At 39.0% G+C, this 20,495-nt stretch overlaps 1 protein-coding gene across 6 annotated transcripts in view; it reads left to right on the top strand.

Annotated features, from left to right (window-relative positions):
• The window catches only part of CDKL3 (cyclin dependent kinase like 3), a 90,517-nt gene that overhangs the window by 19,907 nt on the left and 50,115 nt on the right, over positions 1–20,495 (top strand). For 2 of the 6 annotated variants that reach the window (XM_069091842.1, XM_069091837.1), the window contains exons 2-3: positions 368–654; positions 4,996–5,190. The exons of 2 other annotated variants lie outside the window; for them this stretch is intronic. In XM_069091842.1, the coding sequence (XP_068947943.1) occupies positions 368–654; positions 4,996–5,190 (482 nt within the window). Of the gene's footprint in view, positions 1–359; positions 655–4,995; positions 5,191–20,495 lie in introns of all 6 variants that reach the window. 2 more of the 6 variants (XM_069091839.1, XM_069091838.1) reach the window with 2 other exon arrangements.

Genomic DNA, 20,495 nt, shown 5'->3' with positions numbered 1-20,495 from the left:
GTGAGGGGACTGAGGCTCCCGGGAGCGTCTGGAGGGGGTGGGGACGGTGATGGGGGCTCTTCCTGCGGGTTGGTGAGGGAGCGCGCCCCGCAGGTGCGGAGGAGATGGGCCTTGCCCTAAGCCGAGGCCTGGACGGGCCTGCGCGGTGGGAGCGGCCGGGGAAGGTCCGAGAGGGCGTTAGGACCGACGGTGTGTGGGGGCCCAGAGCGTGAGGGGAAAGTACAGTCAGGGACCAGCCACGAGGTTAGGAGGAGCGCCCCGGGAGGGAAGCAGAAAGGCGGGGAAGGCGGGAAGAGCTGCACTGGGCTGTATGCTGGGACCAGATGTGCGCAGGTTTCTCAATGAAATCCTCTGTTTAGTTCTGTAGGGATGACTTCAGGTGCAGATGGATCTGTTCTAGAAATAGACGTCCAGTCTGGAGCCAATTCAAGCATAAACACGTGTCTCCCCCCTTTTATTTCCCAGAAGAACCAGAAACCTGCCTTGGCAATGGAGATGTATGAAATCCTTGGAAAAGTGGGAGAGGGGAGTTACGGAGCAGTCATGAAGTGTAAACATAAGGATACTGGGCAGATAGTGGCCATTAAGATATTTTACGAAAAACCCGAAAAATCTGTCAACAAAATTGCAATGAGAGAAATAAAGTTTCTGAAGGTTTGCTTATTTTGCCTTACTTGCTATGTAAGTCAAGAGAATGACTAGGAAATAAAAGTGGTGTCCTTATTAGGATATTTAAATAAATTACATACTATTTATATATGTGTAGACACCTGTTCTACACTAGGAGAAAAAGGAGGTGTCATAAATTTTATTGTTTACCTTTTATGATTTATGGGAAAAGCGATAGAGAAGTTTTAGAAAGCAGGTATTTTGAAATGACAACACGTGTTACATATGCATTCGCAAAAATTCAAGTTTTGAAAGCCTATTTCATTAAAAAAAAATCATTCAGATTAAGCAATTGAAAGTGCCACGTCTTTGTCCACAAAAACAGGCCCTGTTCTCCAGGAACTTCCAGTTAAAGGAGACATGTTTTATTTATTATATATTATTTAAATATTATGTTTATATAGATAAAAAATCAATTCAGGTTAATAAAGTGTAAAGGTCAAATGAATTGTACAAACACTGTGCTATAGGAACTGACTCTTAGGAATCCTATGGTTTGGGAAAGGTTCATTTAGTTAATTTGAGTTGGATGTTACAGGTTGGATAGGATTTAGATGAGTACAGACCAGGGTAACCAGAAGAGAGAAGATAGGGAGGTAGGAAGTTATAGAAGGTAGATCATTTTCTGTAGGTAAGTAAGAAAAGATAGTAGTGTGAGGCCAGATTGTGGAGGACCTTGAAATTTCATGCTAAGGTTCTTTGAGTAGGGATAAAAACATATGAAATAATGGGCTCCGAAGAATTTAACTAGACTTGATGACTGCCAAAGAGAATTGTTTGCATTTCTTAAAGCTTTTAAAAAGTGCTTTCCATTCCTTAGGTAGTGCATGTGTCACTATTTTAGAGAAGAGGAAACAAGCTTTAGAGGCTTTCACCAAAGTCCTACTAGGAGGCAAAGACAGAGTCTAATCCAGATCTTCTGCCTTTATTCCCCCTTCCCCATGCCCAAGTCCACCCAAGTGACTAGGTGGATTGTGGCATCACTACTGTATAGGAACAACTCGTTTGAGGGGGAAAATGAGTTCAGTTTTAGACTCCTTGTATTTGAAGTTTCCTTATCCAGTTTCAAGATGGGAAGAGACACAGATCTACATAGAAATGTTCTTTGAAATCATAAAATCATGCAAACATTGAAGAAAAAATTAAGATGAGAGAAGAGCCTAATTGTAGTATAAGAATCTTGACCACATGTAATACTTAAAGTACTTATGCATATATTTCATTTACTGGGATATGAAGTGGAAGGGTGAAGCAAAACTCCCTGAGTTTTGTTTAGAAGGTAGTGCTGGTTTGGCTAGGTGGCTCAATGAATAATAGAGCATGGGCCCTGGAGTCAGGAGGACCCGAGTTCAAATGTGACCTCAGGCACTTAACACAAAAACTAGCAGTGTGACATTGGGCAAGTCACTTAACCCCAATTGCCCCCCAAAAAGCAAAAAAAAAAAAAAAGGTAGTGCTTTTCTTTGTAAAACATTTTAGGAATATAGTTGTCTAGATACTTATTTTAATTTGAGCTACATATAGGACCTAGATAGTGATCACCTATTAGGGAGGCAGTTTTTTCTTTAATGCAAAAATAACATTTTTGCCTTTTGTGGATCTACATTGTTTTTTAGTCATGCCAATTCTTTGTGACCCCATTTAGGGTTTTCTTGGCAAAGATACTGGAGTGTTTTGCCATTTTTTCCCCGCAAGTATGTGGATCTATATTAGATATTACCAGTTTTTTAAGAAGAAAAATACGGGTATTTTCTGCCCTTATTCTAAACAATGAAAAGGGGAATAGTTGGTATCATTTTGTTGAGAATACAAGAGGCAGCATAAAGTGCTGTACTTGTAGTCAAAAGTCAGAAAGATCTAGGTTCAGATCCTAGCACTGAAACTAGCAATATGACTCCGGGAAAGTCATTTAAACTTTGTGATCCAAAGATTTTTTAGTATATATATTTTGCCTTTTGGAGGGCAATTGGGGTTAAGTAACTTGCCCAAGGTTACACAGCTAGTTTTTTTGTGTGTGGGTGTTAAGTGTCTGAGGCCAGAACCGAGCTTGGGTCCTCCTGACTCTGGGGGGGCCAGTGCGCTTTATATAGTTTTAAGACCACTTTTGTGATTGTGATATGTGCTAAATCAAAACTGTCTGCTCTTGGTGGAAATAGTCCTAATTGCTCTCGTACTTAGAAATAGAACTCTTCCCAAAGAAAGTGCTTTTGTTTCTTCTCTTTGGGGCATTGTGGCTCGTCATTTTTTCTGTTTAGTCATTTGGGAAAAAATGACCAATTTGTCACAAGACTGAAGGCATTTGTGAAAAAGTGCATGAATGTTAGGACTTTTAAATAAAAATATTATTTTGAGACACCTCAAATGTGTTATATTTGATTTGCTTATTTCTAGCATGACTTCACTGTGATGTCATTGAATGTTAGAGTGCTTTATATTTTGATCTAGATAGGATTTTTATTTAAGAATCAACTCACTCTGATAATTTGAACTAAACCTAGTTTCTGTGAAGAGATATAATAACTTCTATAAAAGCTCTTTGAAATGTTATTAGTGGGCATGTTTTTATGGAGTGCAACTACCATCTACAGAAAAAAAATAGTAATAGAACTAGAATGAAAAAAGGAAGTTGGGCATGTTTGTTATTTCATTGTAATGTTTAGAGAAAATTTGAGCACTTGCTCTGGGTAATCCACTTGGATATCTATCTCCTCTTTAAAACACCCTTGTTTTTATTACCTTTGTCTTTTACATAGAGTGGCCAGAAGGCTGACTATGGTTTTAAACTCATAGCATAAAATTGCACTCAGACTTTTAGGCCACCTGGTACAATAAAAACCGACCTGGAAACTATATTATTCTTTTGGTTTAGTGATTTATGTTGTAGTGATCAGAAGTAATTCTTTTTTTACCACTATCCTTATGATGCCAGATCTTACCAACTTGGGAATTGTGATAAGAAATTAAAAAAAAAAAAACTTTAAAGAGATTTTTGAAATGCTTATCTTTTAGTCATATTAAATGTACTGAAAAGAGTGAAATTACATAAGACCCCAATTTATTGTTTTTTAAAAATCCACGTGCCCCTTGGAATAAATATTTTACCTTGAAATGTTTTATAATCTAATAAATGTAACATTAAAATTCAACTAGAGTTAAGAGTTTTGGTAAAATTGGGACAATATTGCCACATATATTTTTTTCCTTATAAGAATTGGTATTTCAACTTACTACTGTAATTTAGGGTTTATACTTAAAGATAGTATTTATTGTTGGTCAAAAGAAAATAGACTTACTGTATTTTAGTGCTGGAAACAATAAAATATTTGCTGTAATGTGAAGATTAGGGAAATTACTGATTAGCTCAGTAACTTTTACCTCAGTAAGAATAAGTCCTTGAGTATATGAGTTGAGTTGAAATATATTGTTATCTCAGATAACTGAGCATTAAATGAATTATCCTTATTTTTGCTTTCTAAACAGATTTGAGAGAGAATATTTTTGATGCCCCAAATAAATTTAATAGTGAAAGATGATTTTGAGGAATCTTGGTAAAAAATCAAAATGGTTCCTATCAGAGAAACTATTTTGCATATTTAATTGGGTCATGTGAATTTATGGCAGTGTACCACCATAGGTAGCTTCACAAATTCCCATTGAGTCCCTACAGTTATGTTTAAGTTATGTATACACATCTAAAATAAAAATTTCTTCTGAGAAGTTTGTAGGCATTTTAAAATAATTTTTGTATATTGGTAGTTTTTTTTGTTTTTTGGCTGACTACCTAATACTTCCATTGTTTTTTAGTGTTCAGGATCTAGTGTCTAAGTGAGGTTACAATAACTGGTGGTTCTATGCCATATAGGCACCATGCAGTACAGTTAATTGTTTTTTTAACCTCTACTATGTCATTGAAATCACTTTAAAATTGTAAGCTCTAAAAAAATTTCAAAGTTCTACTGATATAAAAGTTTTTATTTACCACCACTTAGTAATGACGTTGGATTGACTTACAAGTAGAACTTACAAGTTGACATTAATACTCTTAACACTTTACCAAATATCAACATCAGCTTACTTCTGACCAGTTTATCTTGGAAAAAGCAGATGTGAAAAACTTAACGGATTATATTAACAAGGAGATATTGCCATCAATTAAAAAAGATTCTCCAGTGCACCAAAATTCCCTATTTAATTTATGACTCTGAAGTTGAAATACTAGAGGAAAAGTGATAATATTTTAACTTTGATTTAGTATTGTGTACGGCTTCTATACAAGTTATGGTGCTTGGAATAATTTCTGAAAACCTTTTTTTCTTTTGTTAATAGCAATTTCATCATGAAAACCTGGTCAATCTGATTGAAGTTTTTAGACAGAAAAAGAAAATTCATTTGGTATTTGAATTTATTGATCACACAGTTTTAGATGAGTTACAGCATTATTGTCATGGACTTGAGAGTAAACGACTAAGAAAATACCTCTTCCAGATCCTTCGAGCAATTGAGTATCTTCACAACAATAATGTAAGTGCTTCACAGTAAACTGATGTAATTTTAGGCTTACTATAAACATCCTCATGCTATTTAAAAGCTTCTTTGTCATTAAATGTAATTTGCTATTTACTTCCATAATGATCATAATAAGATCAAGTGACTGTGGAAGTGCTATTGGGAACCCAATACAAATAAGTAGCAAACTACAATCAAGGGCCTTATATTTGGGGATCTAGAATACATACCCAAGACCAAAGCAATTAGCTCTAAGAAGTAAGAAAAGGAAGTGAAAACTGGGAGGCTTCATGGGTTCAAGAAGAACAGGTCAAGACAAAATAACGGTTTGTTTTGGGTTTTTTTGACAGATGTATTAGACTCAGGTATTAGGTCAGGGGAATGCCTGTATTTTAGCAAGGCATTTGAAAAGCTATCCTTGTGGACAAAATGGAAAGATGAGAGATAGATGTCAAATTAGATGGAATTGTAACTGTAACTGATGACGTTGAAAGAGTAGTGAGTAATGAAATGTCATCATGGAGGGAGGTGTCTAGTGGAATCTACAGGGGATAAATAGATGCTTATGATGAGGGATGGTTCAGCAGGAACTCTGATCTTATCTTAAGACCAGAAAGCCTGAGATTCAGTCTGGAAAGAATTCAGCCCAAGCCAACTTGGAGTCAGAGTTGTAAAAGTTTATTGTACGCTTTACAGCAGGCAAAGGTCCTTAGGGGGCCTGCAAGTTAATTGTTAGGCTGTACATCGGGCAAGAGTCCTTTAGGGACCTGCAACCTTAGAGGGGTAGAATTAAGGTTTTTTTAGGGTAATCCATAGTAGAACCCGTGCCAATTATGCTAACTAGGTGATTAAGGGTGGGATTAGGGAGGAGTTAAGGTGGGGCCAGTGTTTAAAAGAACATGCATTTTTAATGTAACTGTGGAGGCGTATTGCCCATAATTCATTGGGAAAAAGCCCAAGGGGGCGTTACCTGGAGGTGTGGTTTTAGGCTTGAAACATTCATTTCAATTAAGTCATTAAGTCAGCTAGCAGTCAAGGGCTGATTGAGAAGTGCCCAGTCTGCCACCCATCAGTGTCATGTTTGACAGGATTGATGTCTGGGAACCAAGGCTAATGGAGACTCAGTGTGTGGATAATAGGCTAAGGAGTTAACCCAGAGATAGGGTCCTGAAGGATTCATGGAGGCAGCCAAAGAGTCAACCTAGAGATAGGGTACCGAAGGATTCATGTGGGCAGCGGGACACTATACAAGGGGGAGATAATAGTTGCCTAAGCTGGAATGTTTATAGATACTTTTGTGAAGGATTCATAGCTTGTTATTGTTCCAAGCTGAGATAAACAATTCATGAGCTGTTGCTGGGCAGAGTTAATGCTCTGAAGCTGGGGGGGGGGAGTGAAGTGTGGTTTTACAAACTGGTTTTACAGACTGATGTTACAAAGTGGTATTACAAATTGATGTTACAAACATATATCCCAAGTGCCCCATCACTTAGACCTATGCTAGTCAACCTTTTTAATCAATGACTTGGGTGAAGGCATCAATAGGCTATTTATAGAATTTCCAGATGACATCAAACTGGGAATAAAGATGTCATGATAGAATTGGAATTCCAAAAGATCTAAATAGTGTCTCTGATAGTATAAAAATATAGTATTTCAGCCTCAATTCAGTAATTTTAGGTCTTGTATACAAGTTAGTGTGCTTCCAACAGTTTCTGAAAACCTTTTTCTCTAAAAAAGTTTTCAAAAATGAAATCAAACTAAAGAGGGTAAAAAAGTGAGTTAAATCTGACAAATTCAAAATCCTGTACTTGTGGAATTGATTTTTTTAATCAAAGTACAGAATGGAGGAAGGGTGTCTGTCAATTAACAAGCATTTACAAAGCCTTTATTATAGGCCATGCACAGTAATAGGCTTTAGGGATGCAAAATTTGACATGAAGAATATGTGGGAGGTTAGTAGACTTAAAAGGTCAGTATAAATCAGCAAGTGTAACGTCAGCCCAAACTAGCACTGTCACAGACTACATTTATGTAATTATAGTGTCCAGAATCCCACCATATTCTGCCCATATTCAGATCGCATCTGGAATGTTTTGTTTGGTTGTAAGTGCTGTAGTTTAGGAAGCACATTACCAAACTTCAAAAGCATCCAGAGGAGAGTGGGCAACCATTATGGGTGATGAGATAACTAAAGACCATGATATTTGACACGGCATCAATTAATAGAATTGTGAATATTTAGTCTTGAGAAGACTTAAGAGAGAGAGCATGATAATTACCTTCAAATATTTGTAAACCTGTCATGTGAAAGAAGGATGATATTTTTTCTGCTTGGTCCTGGAGGGCAGAATTGGAAACAGTGGGTACAAGGTTCAGAGGTAGAGAAATTATTTGCATACAAAGAAAAACTTCCTGATAATTAGAGCTGTCCAAAAGTGAAATGGGTTGCCTCTGTAATTACTGAGTTCTCTATCACTGTAGGTCTTCATATGGAGACTAGATAACCACTTTTGGAGGATGTTATTAGAGGGGATTCCTATTCAGGTACAGACTGGATCAGGGGGCCTCGGAGTTCTCTTCTAATTCTGATTCTGAGTACATGTTAATATTGTGCAAATTGAAGACATGGGGGACTAAGGTGTTCCTATTATAAGAATGTGCAGTGAGGTCAATCCTAGAAGATTTTCTGGAGGAGTGTTGAGCTAGGTTTTGAAGACCAGAAATGTGGGTTAGAGAGGGGAGGGCATGATTGATCCACATGGGGATGTGGACTTTGAAGATGACATCCTTCTTACCTTGACTTTCTGGACTCCTTTTTTGAAAGAAATGAGTAAGAAATTATTTTTTCTGAAGCATGGAGGGCCTTGCAATCTTGCTTAGGGGGAAAGCATTATAAAGAAATGTAGTGTTGCCTTGTACCCTATCTAGGACATTTTCGTTCACCAAACATTTATTCAATGACTTGTATGTTGATACGAAGTGTAGATAAGGATGAAAGCCCTATTAGAGCTCATGGTCTAGTAGGGAGTGACACATACAAACAGATAACTAATAAAATAGCACACAAAAAGTACCTTAGAGAGCTACAAAATGACCTGGATTGTGAGATCCCACTGAAAGGAAGGTCATTACTTAATTGCTCACTGGAGTGATCAGAGAAGGCTTTGTGGAAGAGCTAATTAATATTAGCTTTAAAGGATAGGCAAGATTTTTAACAGGCAGGTGGAGGGCAGCTTAGTCCAGATACGGAGCTGAGTGAGCAAAAGCAAAGAAACAGGAAAATGCATGGCATGGTTAGTAGGGACAGCAATCTAGTTGACTGTAAGATAGACTAAGTAGGAGAAAATAGTGCATAATAAGACTGGAAAGACCACCAGGTTAGCAGTAGATTATGGACTGACTGAATGCCAGCTAACAGCTTGAACTTGGTAGGTAATAAGAAACCACTGGAAATTTTTAATCAAGAAAGTGACATAATAAAATTTGTGTATGATGAAGATTGCAATCGAATGAATAATAGATTGGAGGAGAAAGGCTAGAGGTAAAAGAGCTGTGAGAAGGCGCTTGTAATAATACAAGCAGTAGGCAGTGAGAATTTCTACTAATATAGTAGCAGTGGGAATAAAGAGGAGGGAACTAGAGGTAGAATCAATAAGACTTGGTCACTGGTTGTAGAGAGGAAAAAATTAATGGCAACATTGAGATCTCAAACATTGGAGGGTGAGTGAATGGTGTTATCACTGACAGTGAGTTCTAGGCTTTTAATGTTGGGAGAGATGGGAGAGAAAGATAATCTCAGTTTTGAACATGTTGAGTTGTTGAAAATTTTAGGTGGTGATGGAGCTCTGGATAAGTTAGAACTGTAGATATAGATCTGGGAGACATCTGCAGAGAGATAGTAGTTGAGACCTAAAGAGTAAGTAGGTTACCAAGGAAGAGAAGTAGTCCAAGAATAAAATCTCTGCAACATCCATTTTAAGGTATTGGGAAGAGAATAAGGGCCTGGTAAAAGGCGTGGATGAGCAATTAGAAATAAGAGAATTAGAAAAATGTATAATTTCTAAATCCAAAGCAATGTTTATCCAGGAGGTAAGTGTAAGATACTATGAAAAAGTCAAGAAACATAAGGACTGAAAAGAAAATGGCCATATTAGATTATTGTTGATCTTTGAAAAGTGTTAGTGGGGAGGGAAAGAGTGGACTGGCAAAAAAAGAGTGGGTGAGGAGGAAACAGAGAAGTTGGGTGTAAATAACCTTCTAAATAGGTTGTTGGGATGGAGCAACCAATGGATTGGAGTGAGTGGGGGTGCATGGGGAAGGAGATAATGGAATGGTGGGAGTGGAAAGGAAGGGTAGAAGGGATGACTTGAGTACATTTGTGGGCAGTTGAGAAAGAGCTGGTGGAGAGATGAAGACTGAAGACGTGTGAGATGGAGGCTGTGCTTGGTTTTGAAAGATGTTCAGAAGGACAGGAAGGCTTGGGATCAAGGGCTACATATAGGGGAGATTACCTCTAACAAGAGATAACTTCATCTGAGACTGGAGTGAAGAACAAAGTTTGACGCTGAGAAGGTGAGATTTGGAGGAAAAAAGTTGAGAGAGTTTCGTTCAGATGTTCTTAGTTTCAGCAAATTATATCACAGTGACACTGTCTCATTTGCTCTAAATGAGGGAAAGTCAATAATGACAGAGGAAAAAGTTATTAAGTAACATTAAAGGCCTAGCTAATGCACTTACCATGAATTGATAGTGGGTAAATTCACATTTTTATTTGCCCCCATCTAAACTTTATTTCTATTCAAAGCCTGCCACAGTGTTCTGCCCTTAGTATGTGCTTAATATTTGCTAATTTGATTTTGATCTATGTGATCTCTTTAAGAAATTTTTGATTGAATTGGAAAGAAGACTGGGTAAGGATTATTGATTAACAGCAAGAGACAATATACAATTAAGGGATAATAGACAGGGTTGTAGGAGTTGAGAAAAGGGGAAATCATCTTGAGTTAGATAGAACTCAGTTAGTTGGAGAAGGTTTCAAAAAGGAGCTAAGAACTAGACTTGAGCCTGGAAACATGGGTAAGATTTGAAACAGTGGAAAAGAGGGGAAAAGACTTAACAGGAGCCCCTGCATCAACCCGAACCTCTGGCCTCTGTCTTTGACTGAGGGTCTTCCTAGGGAGCTGTGCTTCAAGCCCTAATCTAGGCCTCCTGCCTCTGGCCTCTTAGCTGTGGAGACTGCCAAGAGCCCTGAGTCAGCTCCTGATCCAGGCCACCCAAACAGTGACTTTCTTGCCTCAGAGACTTTTCTCTGAAGGCTCTAGAGGCCCTTTTTGAACTTTATCCAGTTTGAACTATAGTTCCTGCTTCCTTGCTGGAGTCTTTCAGGTGATACCTTTGTCCATTTCTACTTGCAACAGGCATCCTGGGCCATAGAGGATACAACATGCTATGAGTTTGGATCTTGAGGAAAGATCTTGAAGTCTGTTTACCTGTCTCCTTCAACAGACCTCTTTCCAGTTTTGCCAGAATTCATTCTTTAATGATTAGCATGTACTCTCCCTTCATCCTCATCCTGGTGATTCTGAACCCTGGCTGCTAAAATACAAGCCTCATTTCCTACCACCTGTTCCTTCCCTTCCTACTCAGTTATTCTCCTCTTCCCCTCCCCACCATGTTTACCTTCAGATCTGCCTACCACTCACACTGTGCAATCTGGAATGCCTGCTCCATAGTTAAGAAACATGCTTTCATCTTTTTTTTTTTTTGTCTTTTGGAGGGCAGTTGGGGTTAAGTAATTTGCCCAAGGTTACACGGCTAGTTTTTTTTGTGTGGGTGTTAAGTGTCTGAGGGCAGAACCGAACTTGGGTCCTCCTGACTCCGGGGCCGGTGCTTTACTTACTGTGCCACCTAGTCGCCCCCAACATGCTTTCATCTTAAACATTTTCCTTTCTTTTTCCATCTTTCAGCACTCACTGAGACATGGCTTCCTCCTGATGCCTCCTGTCTACCCTTTCCATTATTAATTTCACTCATGTCCCCTAATTCACTGGTGGAAGAGTCTGAATATTCCTTGCTTTCCATTAACACTTCCAGACTTCCTCTATCACTGTCACTCAGCAACATTTCCTCCCCTGAGGTTCACACTATTCAAATTTATTGGCCAATCTAGATAGTTCCTCAGTCTAGTAAATGCCCATGGACCATCATTTCATTCCACTTCAGCTACAAACAGAGGTAATTATATCTTTGAACTTACTATTACCTACAAGTGTTCATCTACCATGTTCATGAACCCCAGAATACTTTTGTCTCTTTATAATCACCATTCTGTCTTTCACTTTTTCTTATGACCCCAACCCTGGTATTTGTCTTCATCCAGACCTCTAATCCCTATCCCTCTCAGTTATTTCCAGGCCATCAGCCCTGCATTGGCAACACTGTCCTCCCTTCCCTATATTGACCCTTGGTGATTGTGGCACAGTGGATAGAATGCTGGACCTGAAATCAGAAAGACTCATTTACCTGAGTTCAAATATGGTCTGACACTTACTAGCTCTATGACCCTGGGCAAGTCACTTAACCCTGTTTGCCTCAGTTCATCTGTAAATGATCTGGAGAAGGAAATGGCAAGGCACTGCAGTGTCTTTGCCAAATAGGATCACGGAGAGTTGGGCACACCTGGAAAAATCACTCAGCAAAAGCAACAAATATTATTTTTCATATGAATTCCTTGGTCACCATCAGTCACCAGTTGTACCTTGCCAAACTACAACCTTACATCTCTTTCACTGATCACTGCTATTTTCCTATTCACATGCTGCTGAACAAAGTCAGAGAAATTTAACAGAAACCCTGCTGGACTGCATTTACTACAGATTAATATTACATAACCTCAACTGGACCCTCACTACAACAAATGCTTTTTGTTGTTGTTTAGTCATTTTCAGTCATTTCCAACTGTGTGGAAACTCTTCATTTTCTTGGCAAAGATAATCGAGTGGTTTTCCATTTCCTTTTCCAGTTCATTTTACAGATGAGGAAACTAAGGCAAATCAGGATAAGTGAGTTGCTCAGGGTCATACAGCTAGTAAGTGGCTGAGGGCCGGATTTGAACTCAACCCTTCCTGATTTCAGGCCCTACCTTCTCTCCACTATGCCACCTAGCTGTCCTGAAGAAGAAAAAAAAAGGCTGAGACTTGTCTAGGATCATAGGGCTAATAAGTGTTTAGTCATTTTCAGTTGTGGCTGATTCTTGGTGACCCCATTTGGGGTTATCTTGGCAGAGATACTGGAGTGGTTTGCCATTCTTCTCCAGCTCATTTTACATATGAGGAAACAGGGTTAAGTGACTCTTCCAAGGTTCATACATCTAGTATCTGAGGCCCATTTGAGGTCAAAGAGTTGAGTCTTCCTGACTCCAGACTCCACACTATCCACTGCACCACTTAGCTGCCCATATTCCTTTTAAACTTCTCTAATCATTTTGCTTTCTCACTTAATACAGAGCTATTCCCAAACATTTCACCCTTCCTCAAGTCCTCTCAGATGAGGACCTTGCCTCGCATTTCACTGAAAAAATTGACACCACTCCCTCAAAGTCTCTCTTGTTTGCCTTCATCTCATCTCTGTTAGACATCTTCCTCCACTCTCTCCCACTTCTATATCTACTGAAGAAGTGACCCTTCTTCCAAAGGCAAACGTGTTTACATGTTTCCGTAATCTCACCCTGTCTTCTTTAGATGATTTTCCCATATATTATTTTCCACTCTCCTAATCTTAATTCCTTGTCTATTGACTGTCCCTTCCAGCTATTACCTCATCTCTCATCTGCCCTTCTTGTCTTAACTTTTTGAGAATGTTCTCTACACTAGGTCCCTCTTCTTCCTCTTGTCACTTTTAAGCCCTCTTTAATCTGATTTCTGACCTCATAATTCAATTGATACTGCTCTTTCCAAAGTTGCCCATGATTCCTCTTCTGGCCACATCCTCGTCATTCTTGACTATTGACACTGTTGATCTTCCTTTTCTCCTCCTGCCTGTAATGACCACTCTTTAATAATCTTTGTTGAATCTTCATCTAGGGCTTGTCCACTAACTGTGGGTGTCCACAAAGACCATCCTGGGGCCTCTTCTTTTCTTCTATATTATATTACTTGATGACTCATGAGTTCCCATGAGTTCATTTTATCATCTCTATTCTGACAATTGCTAGAATAGTTTATCCAGCCCTAGCCTGAGTTCTAACTCAGCTATCATCAGTAGCCTTTTTGACTTCTCAGCCTAGATGTCCCTTAGACATATCAAGCTCACCATGCCCAACACAACACTTATTTATCTTCATCCACAAACTCTCACCTATTAGAAACTTCTCTGTTCCTGTTGAGAGCAACACCATTTTCCCAGTCACTGAGACTTGCAAATTTTGACGCCTCTCTTTTTTTTTTATTTTTATTTTTATTTTTTGCCTTTTGGAGGGCAATTGGGGTTAAGTAACTCGCCCAAGGTTACACGGCTAGTATTTTTGTGTGGGTGTTAAGTGTCTCAGGCCGGAACCGAACTCGGGTTCTCCCGACTCCAGGGCCGGCACTTTACCCACTATGCCACCTAGCCACCCCTGACGCCTCTCTTGCATTCATTCCATGTCTGTCATTCCTACTTCTAGGAAGCTGAAACTGATAGATCACTTGAGCTTAGGAGTTATGGGCTGCAGTAGGGCTAACGCTGATCTAACGCCTGCACTAAGTCCAGTACCAATATGTTGAGCTCCTGGAAGTAAGGCTGCCTATGAAAAGGTAAAATGACTCAGGTCAGAAATGGAGCAGGTCATAACTTTCATTTTGATTAGCAATGGAATCAGGGCAATGGGTGGCCGTTGCACTTCCAGCATAGGCAAGATAAGAAGATACCTAGTCTTAGGGGAAAAAAGATCTCTACATAGGGAAAATGCCCCTGTGCTTCTCCCCACCTGTTTTCCCCACTCTCAGGCAGCATATTTCATTCGTAGACAGCTCTTAATTGTTAAGAGGTTGCTTCTGTCATTAATTCTATACTCTGGGACAAAACAGAATAAATCAAATTTCACTGCCAGATGACAGAGTTCAGAATCCATGAAGACAGCTATTATGTCACGTTCATGGTCATATAGCATCACTAAGAAAATGCTAATGTTTGAAAAGATTTTTTGTGTGTGACTGGCAACATAAATTAATTCTAGAATTAATGAAGGTGCTATCATACACCACACAAAAGTGCATAATACAAAGACACCATACCTCCAATCTAACTTATTCAGACAAATAGTTCTTTCTGAAAATTTGTTTTAAGACACTGACTTTAAATATCACAGTTTCTTAGAGAAGTTTATCTAGTGTCAAACAGTCACCATGATGAAGAAGACCAAGAAGTTTAGGAAGTACCTTTATCAACAAACATTTAATCTCCTTGTCAAGTGAAAAGATGGCAGCTAAGGGCAGTATTAGTGGATAAACTCATTTGCAATTCATCATAGAAAAGGATGACACAAGACTAAAAGAATGCTATTGCCTCACAAAACAAAAAACCGAGTAGAGGGGAAAAGTGAGTTTATAAAGATTACCAAGCCACTAAATCAGATCATCACAAGAGAATTAATAGATGAAGCTGGAAAGAAGATTATAGAGATGCAAAATGGAACCAGTTTGCCAGCATGACTATAGTGATCTATTCTCATTACTGATGACTGAAATTTGCTACATTTGGAATCCAGCCCTTCAGAACTTGTAGTATATGAATAAATAGAAATGACAAAAAATATGAAGTCAAGAATAGTTGCTGGACATTAAAGAAGAATTTGATGTTAGAGGTGGTAGAAATTTGAAGGCTTTCATGAAGTGATTTTTAAAATAACTCAAACAAGATGCCAAAGGAGTGAAAAAATAAAAATAGACATTATTACCAAAAAAAGTAACCATTTAGACCATTAAACAATATCAACATATATGACTAATTTTTTCATCTCTAGAAGATTTTTATGACAAAGGTCTGCATGAATCAAGAGTATCCTTGATGAAAATGAGAGATAAGGAAAAGCAGGTTTATAAAAATTATTTTGTCTTATAGAGTGTATCTTCAGGGTCAAAAAGTGGACAAATGTGTAGAGAATAGAAGATACTAAAGAGATGATTTTTACTAAGATCATTTGGTTTAGAGCAAAATGATATTTTAAAGGCCTTTCTCCAACAAGGTACCTCCCATGCATTTTTTAAGATCATATAAGTTTCCTTGATAAATGAAGCCACAAATATGACTTTGTTCAGTATTCCTATCATCACCATCAAAGGAGGTAGGAATACAGATAAATGATGAGAGAGTAAGCTATAGTGATTTAGCATTGAGAATACATTGTACCTAATGAGATACAGTTGAAATGTATTTGCCTAGGACAAAGGTCTTAAAACTGTGAGCACTAGAGCTATAAACTAAAAGGGAGAAGAGAGGAAACTGCCTGCATATGTCAAGCTGATACTATAGAGAGTAACAGGTATAAGCAGAATATCAGTAGAAAATCTGACTCATGATTCTGGGGGGTGGAGTCAAGATGGCAGAGTAGAAGCAAGACTTCCCCGCTGCTCCGGCTTCCACCTTCCCCAATCCATGTAAAAAGGGGACTCTAAACAAACTTTGGAGCTGCAGAACCCACAAAATGACAGAGAAGCTAACCTTCCGCTGAGGACAGCCCAGCAGGCCAGCAGGAATCGACCAGTGCAGCGCTCTGGGAGCTGAGCCCAGCTCCATGCCAAGGCTTTTGCCCCAGGTCGGGCCTGACCAACAGCCAGCTGGAGGGACTCCAGATCAGCAGCAGCTGTGGCCGTTTCCAGATTTATCAACACATAGATGCGAAGGACAAAGTGAGAGGTCAGTGCAGTCTGGACTTTGGGACCCAGTAAGTGAGAGTGTGTGGCTTTTGTCCCTGGGGCGAGAAGCTGCTGAGCCACCAGGCACAGCCAGCCAGCACCATGTGGCAGCTTCAGCTCCTGGCCTGCAGAGTGTAGGGGGACCAAGCACCAGTATGAGGGGTAATCACTCTTGCTTTAACCTGCTTGGATCTGGATTGCAGTCTAGGGTGGAGGTCCTAGGGTGTGTGTCCAGCTTGCCAGAGCGTGTGGAGACCTCAGAGAGGGCACCCATCTAATACCTCCAGCAGCTGAGAAAATCCCAGCATTTGAGACGAAAGCTCCCCTGTGTGGTGGCAGAGTCCTACTGTGGCAAAAAGCCCAGGGGTCAAGTGACTGAGGGGCGACATGACCAGGAAAAGGAAACAAAGCAGACAGAAGATTCCAACATTAGTTTTTGGGGACAAAAAGGAGCAAAGTATGGAACAGGAGGAAGACAGTAAAGTCAGAACTCCTGCACCAAAAGCTTCAAAGGACAGTATGAGCTGGTTAAAAGTCATAGAGGACCTTAAGAAGCAGATAAAAGAAGTGGAGGAAAAATTGGAAAGAGAAATGAGAACGATGCAAGAAAATTACGAAATGAGAGTCAACAGCCTGACTGAAGAAATCATACCTTAAAAAATAGACTAACTCAAATGGCAAAAGAGGCTCAAAAAGGCGATGAGGAGAAGAATGCCTTAAAAAGCAGAATTTGGCAGATAGAAAAAGAATCTTAAAAGCTCACTGAGGAGAATCATTGCTTCAGAATTAGACTGGAGCAAATGGGAGCTAATGACTTTATGAGAAATCAAGATGCTGTTAAACAGATCCAAACAAATGAAAGAATAGAAGGCAATGTGAAATATCTCATGGAAAAAACCACTGACCTGGAAAATAGATCCAGGAGAGATAATTGAAAAATTATTGGACTACCTGAAAGCCATGATCAAAGTAAGAACCTAGAAATCATCCTCCAGGAAGTTCTCAAAGAAAACTGCCCTGATGTTTTAGAACCAGAGGGCAAAATAGAGGTTGAAAGAATCCACCGATCACCTCCTGAAAAAGATCCCAGAAAGAAAACTCCTAGGAATATTATAGGCAGGTTCCGGAATTCCCAGATTAAGGAGAGGATATTACAAGCAGCCAGGAAGAAACAGTTTTAATATTGTGGAAACACAATCAGGATAACCCAGGATCTGGCAGCTTCTACATTGAGGGATTGAAGGGCTTGGAATATGATATTCCGGAGGTCAAAGGAGCAAGGATTAAAAGCAAGAATCACCTACCCAGCAAAACTGAGTGTCATGATTCAGAGGAAAATATGGTCATACAGTGGAATAGAGGACTTTCAAGCATTCTTGCTGAAAAAAACAGAGTTGAATAGAAAATTTAACATTCAGATACAAGAAGCAAGAGAAGCATGAGAAGGTAAACAGGGAAAAGAAATCATAAGGAACTTATCCAAGTTGAACTATTAACATTCCATAGATAGAGGGCACAGGACCAATTTAACATGAAGGGATGATACTTAAAAGGTGAAATAAAGAGGTGTGCGAGGAATATAATGAGAGGAGATGGGGAGAGACAGAATGGGGTAAACTATCTCATATAGAAGAGGCAAGGGAAAATGGTTACAATGGAGGGGAAGAATAGGAAGACAAAAGGGAATGGGTCAGCCTTATTCCCATTGATTTTGGCTTGAGGAGGGAATGAAATACATACTAAATAGGGTATTTCACCCTCCAGGAGAGTAGGGGGAAGGGGATGATGGAAGGGAGGGCAGGCTGGGGGGAGGGAAGTTGGAAGCACCCACTTTTGAAAAGGGATGGGGTCAAAGTAGAAAATAGAACAAGTGGGAGGTAGGATAGGAGGGAGGGAAATATAGTCAGTCTTTTGTAATTATCTACTATGTTATTGTTTTGCATTAGCTACACATGTACAACCTATACTGAACTGCTTATCTTCCCAGTAAGGGTGGGTGACAAGGGAGGAAGGGAATGAATCTGGAATTTAAAGTTTTAAAATCAAATACTCAAATATATATATATACTATTATTAATACTATTTTACATGTAATTGGGAAATAAGATATACAGGCACTGGGGCATAGAGATCCACTGGAAAAGTTGAAAGGGATATGGGACAGAGCAGATTGGAGGAGGGGATATCCTGTGGGACTGCTATTTTGGGGTGGTGGGTAGGGGAAAAACGGGGAGAAAATTTGTAACTCAAAATCTGGCATAAATGAATGATGTAAATCAGAAATTAATAAAGCATTTGAAAAAAATCTGACTCATAAGATGCTCAAGAAAAAATCTAACAATAAAAAGCATGGTCTTGTATCTATATAGAAACATTAATAGTAATAAAAGAAAACTAGTGATTCGACATGAGGCAAAATTGATGTCATAACTATCAATAATACTTGATTGGGTGGGACTCATGATTAGAGTATATCTCTGGGAAAAATAACCATATTTAAAAAAGAACAAATAAGAGGAACAATTCAGTTCAACAAGCATTTAATAAGTGACTCACTGTCTCCTAAGCCTGGTGCTAGGTGCCGGGAATACAAAAAAGTCCCTGCCTGCAAGGAACTTACATTCTACTGGGAGGAAATAACATGTACACTGGTAATTAAGTGCAAAATATATATGGTATGATAACAAAATCCTTTTGTTGGGGGAGAGCACAAACCTACTCCTTCCTGTAGGAGGTGGTACCTGTTACGCTCTGAGGTAAAGAGGAAGAGGGAGAGTTATCTAGGCATGGGGAACAGCCTGTGCAAAAGAACATAAATGGGAGATTGAATTTAACTGGAACTTAGAATACATTAAGAGTAATAATGTGTGATAAATCTGGAGACGTTGGGGCCAGATTGTAAAAGGCTCTAAATGCCAAAGAAAGGAGTTTATATTTAGAGGCAATAGAGTCTTGGAGTTTCTTGAGCAGGTTAATGGCATGGTCAGTTCTGTGCTTTTAGGAACCTCATTTTGGCCCCTGTGTGGAGAATGCATTGAAGAGGACAGGTAGGGAAACTAAGACATTGTCATGTGAGAAATAGGAAAGCACAATAGGATCAACAGAGAGGGAAATTGCAAACTATCAAACCTATGAAAGAGCTCTCCAAATCATTTATCATAAAACAAATTAATATCAAAAAACAAGTCAGACTTTTCACCTTCTGGAATTTGGCAAAGGTGATAAAAGATGGGAATGATGTTGAACAAGCTACACAAAGATAGGTACACTAATATACTGTTAGAGTAGCTATGAATTGGGCCAGCCATTCTGGGAAGCAATTTGGAATTATGCTAAAAAAAAAAAAGTGACTGAAATTTCCAAACCCTTTGACCCAGAGATCTTACTGCTGGCCCTATAACCCAAGGAGGTCAAAAGCAAAAGAAAAGTCCCATATATACCAAAATATTTATAGCAACTTTTTTCATGGTAGCAAAGAACAACAAAAAAGTATATGTCCATCAACTGAGTAGTGACTAAACAAAATGTGGTATGTTAGTAGAAAGTTATTATACTATGAGAAATGATTATGAGGAATTCAGAAGAGCTTGGGAAGGCTGCTGCCAAATAAAGCAAATAGAACGAGGGAAACTATAATTAATAACTTGCAATGTAAATGGAAAGAACAAAAATGAATCTGAATGCTGTATAATTGCAGTGACCAAAGTTGGCACCAGAGAAGAGTCTACCTCTCTTTGCAGAGATGTGGAACTATACCATCAGACGCACAACTTATGTGTTGGTGTCACCCTTTTCTTCTCTTTAACCTTTGTTACAAGAGATGGTTCCATATAAAGCCAAAGGGAAGAATGTGCTCAGGAGTGAAGGTGACATTAAAATCAACACAAAAAAAGCAAGTTTTCAGAAGGATGAATGGAGGAAGAAATAGGGATAGTAGGATTGGGAGTATAAGCCAAAGCGTGTGAAGAGGTGACAAGTGTAAGGAATACATCACAGACCTGGGGTGGGTATTAAAGGATGGGAGACTCCAGCTATACGGACCATTGGCTTTAGTTCCCTCTCTTCCAGAAGCAGACTAATTAATACACTTTTAACTTGTGCTAATGTTTTCATTTTTCATAAGGTAGAGGAAGTGATAAAGGGAACTGTTCTTTTGGACATCATTCTGACCAATAAGGTGGAGCTAGTTGCTGTGGTAAAAATGATGTTATGAACCATAGGAAGAAGTGACCATTCCATCTTATAACCACAACAGAGGAAGGAAGCCAAATGTAGTCTCATTTTTTTTTAAACCATACCTATGATTTAGTTGGCATAGGCACCTCATTTTTAAGAAGTTCATCTACCAATGCAGGTTGGCACCTACTTTATACGTTAAACTCTTGGTTTTTTGGAGGTATTGAAAGATTATATGACTTCTCAGGG

This window comes from Petaurus breviceps, unplaced genomic scaffold, assembly GCF_028583685.1.
Source record: "Petaurus breviceps papuanus isolate PSGF00001 unplaced genomic scaffold, PetGlider_PUasm1.0 189, whole genome shotgun sequence".
Lineage (NCBI taxonomy): Eukaryota > Metazoa > Chordata > Mammalia > Diprotodontia > Petauridae > Petaurus > Petaurus breviceps.
The sequence above is the reverse complement of the archived record's forward strand: the minus strand, read 5'-3'. Positions and strand labels throughout refer to the sequence as shown.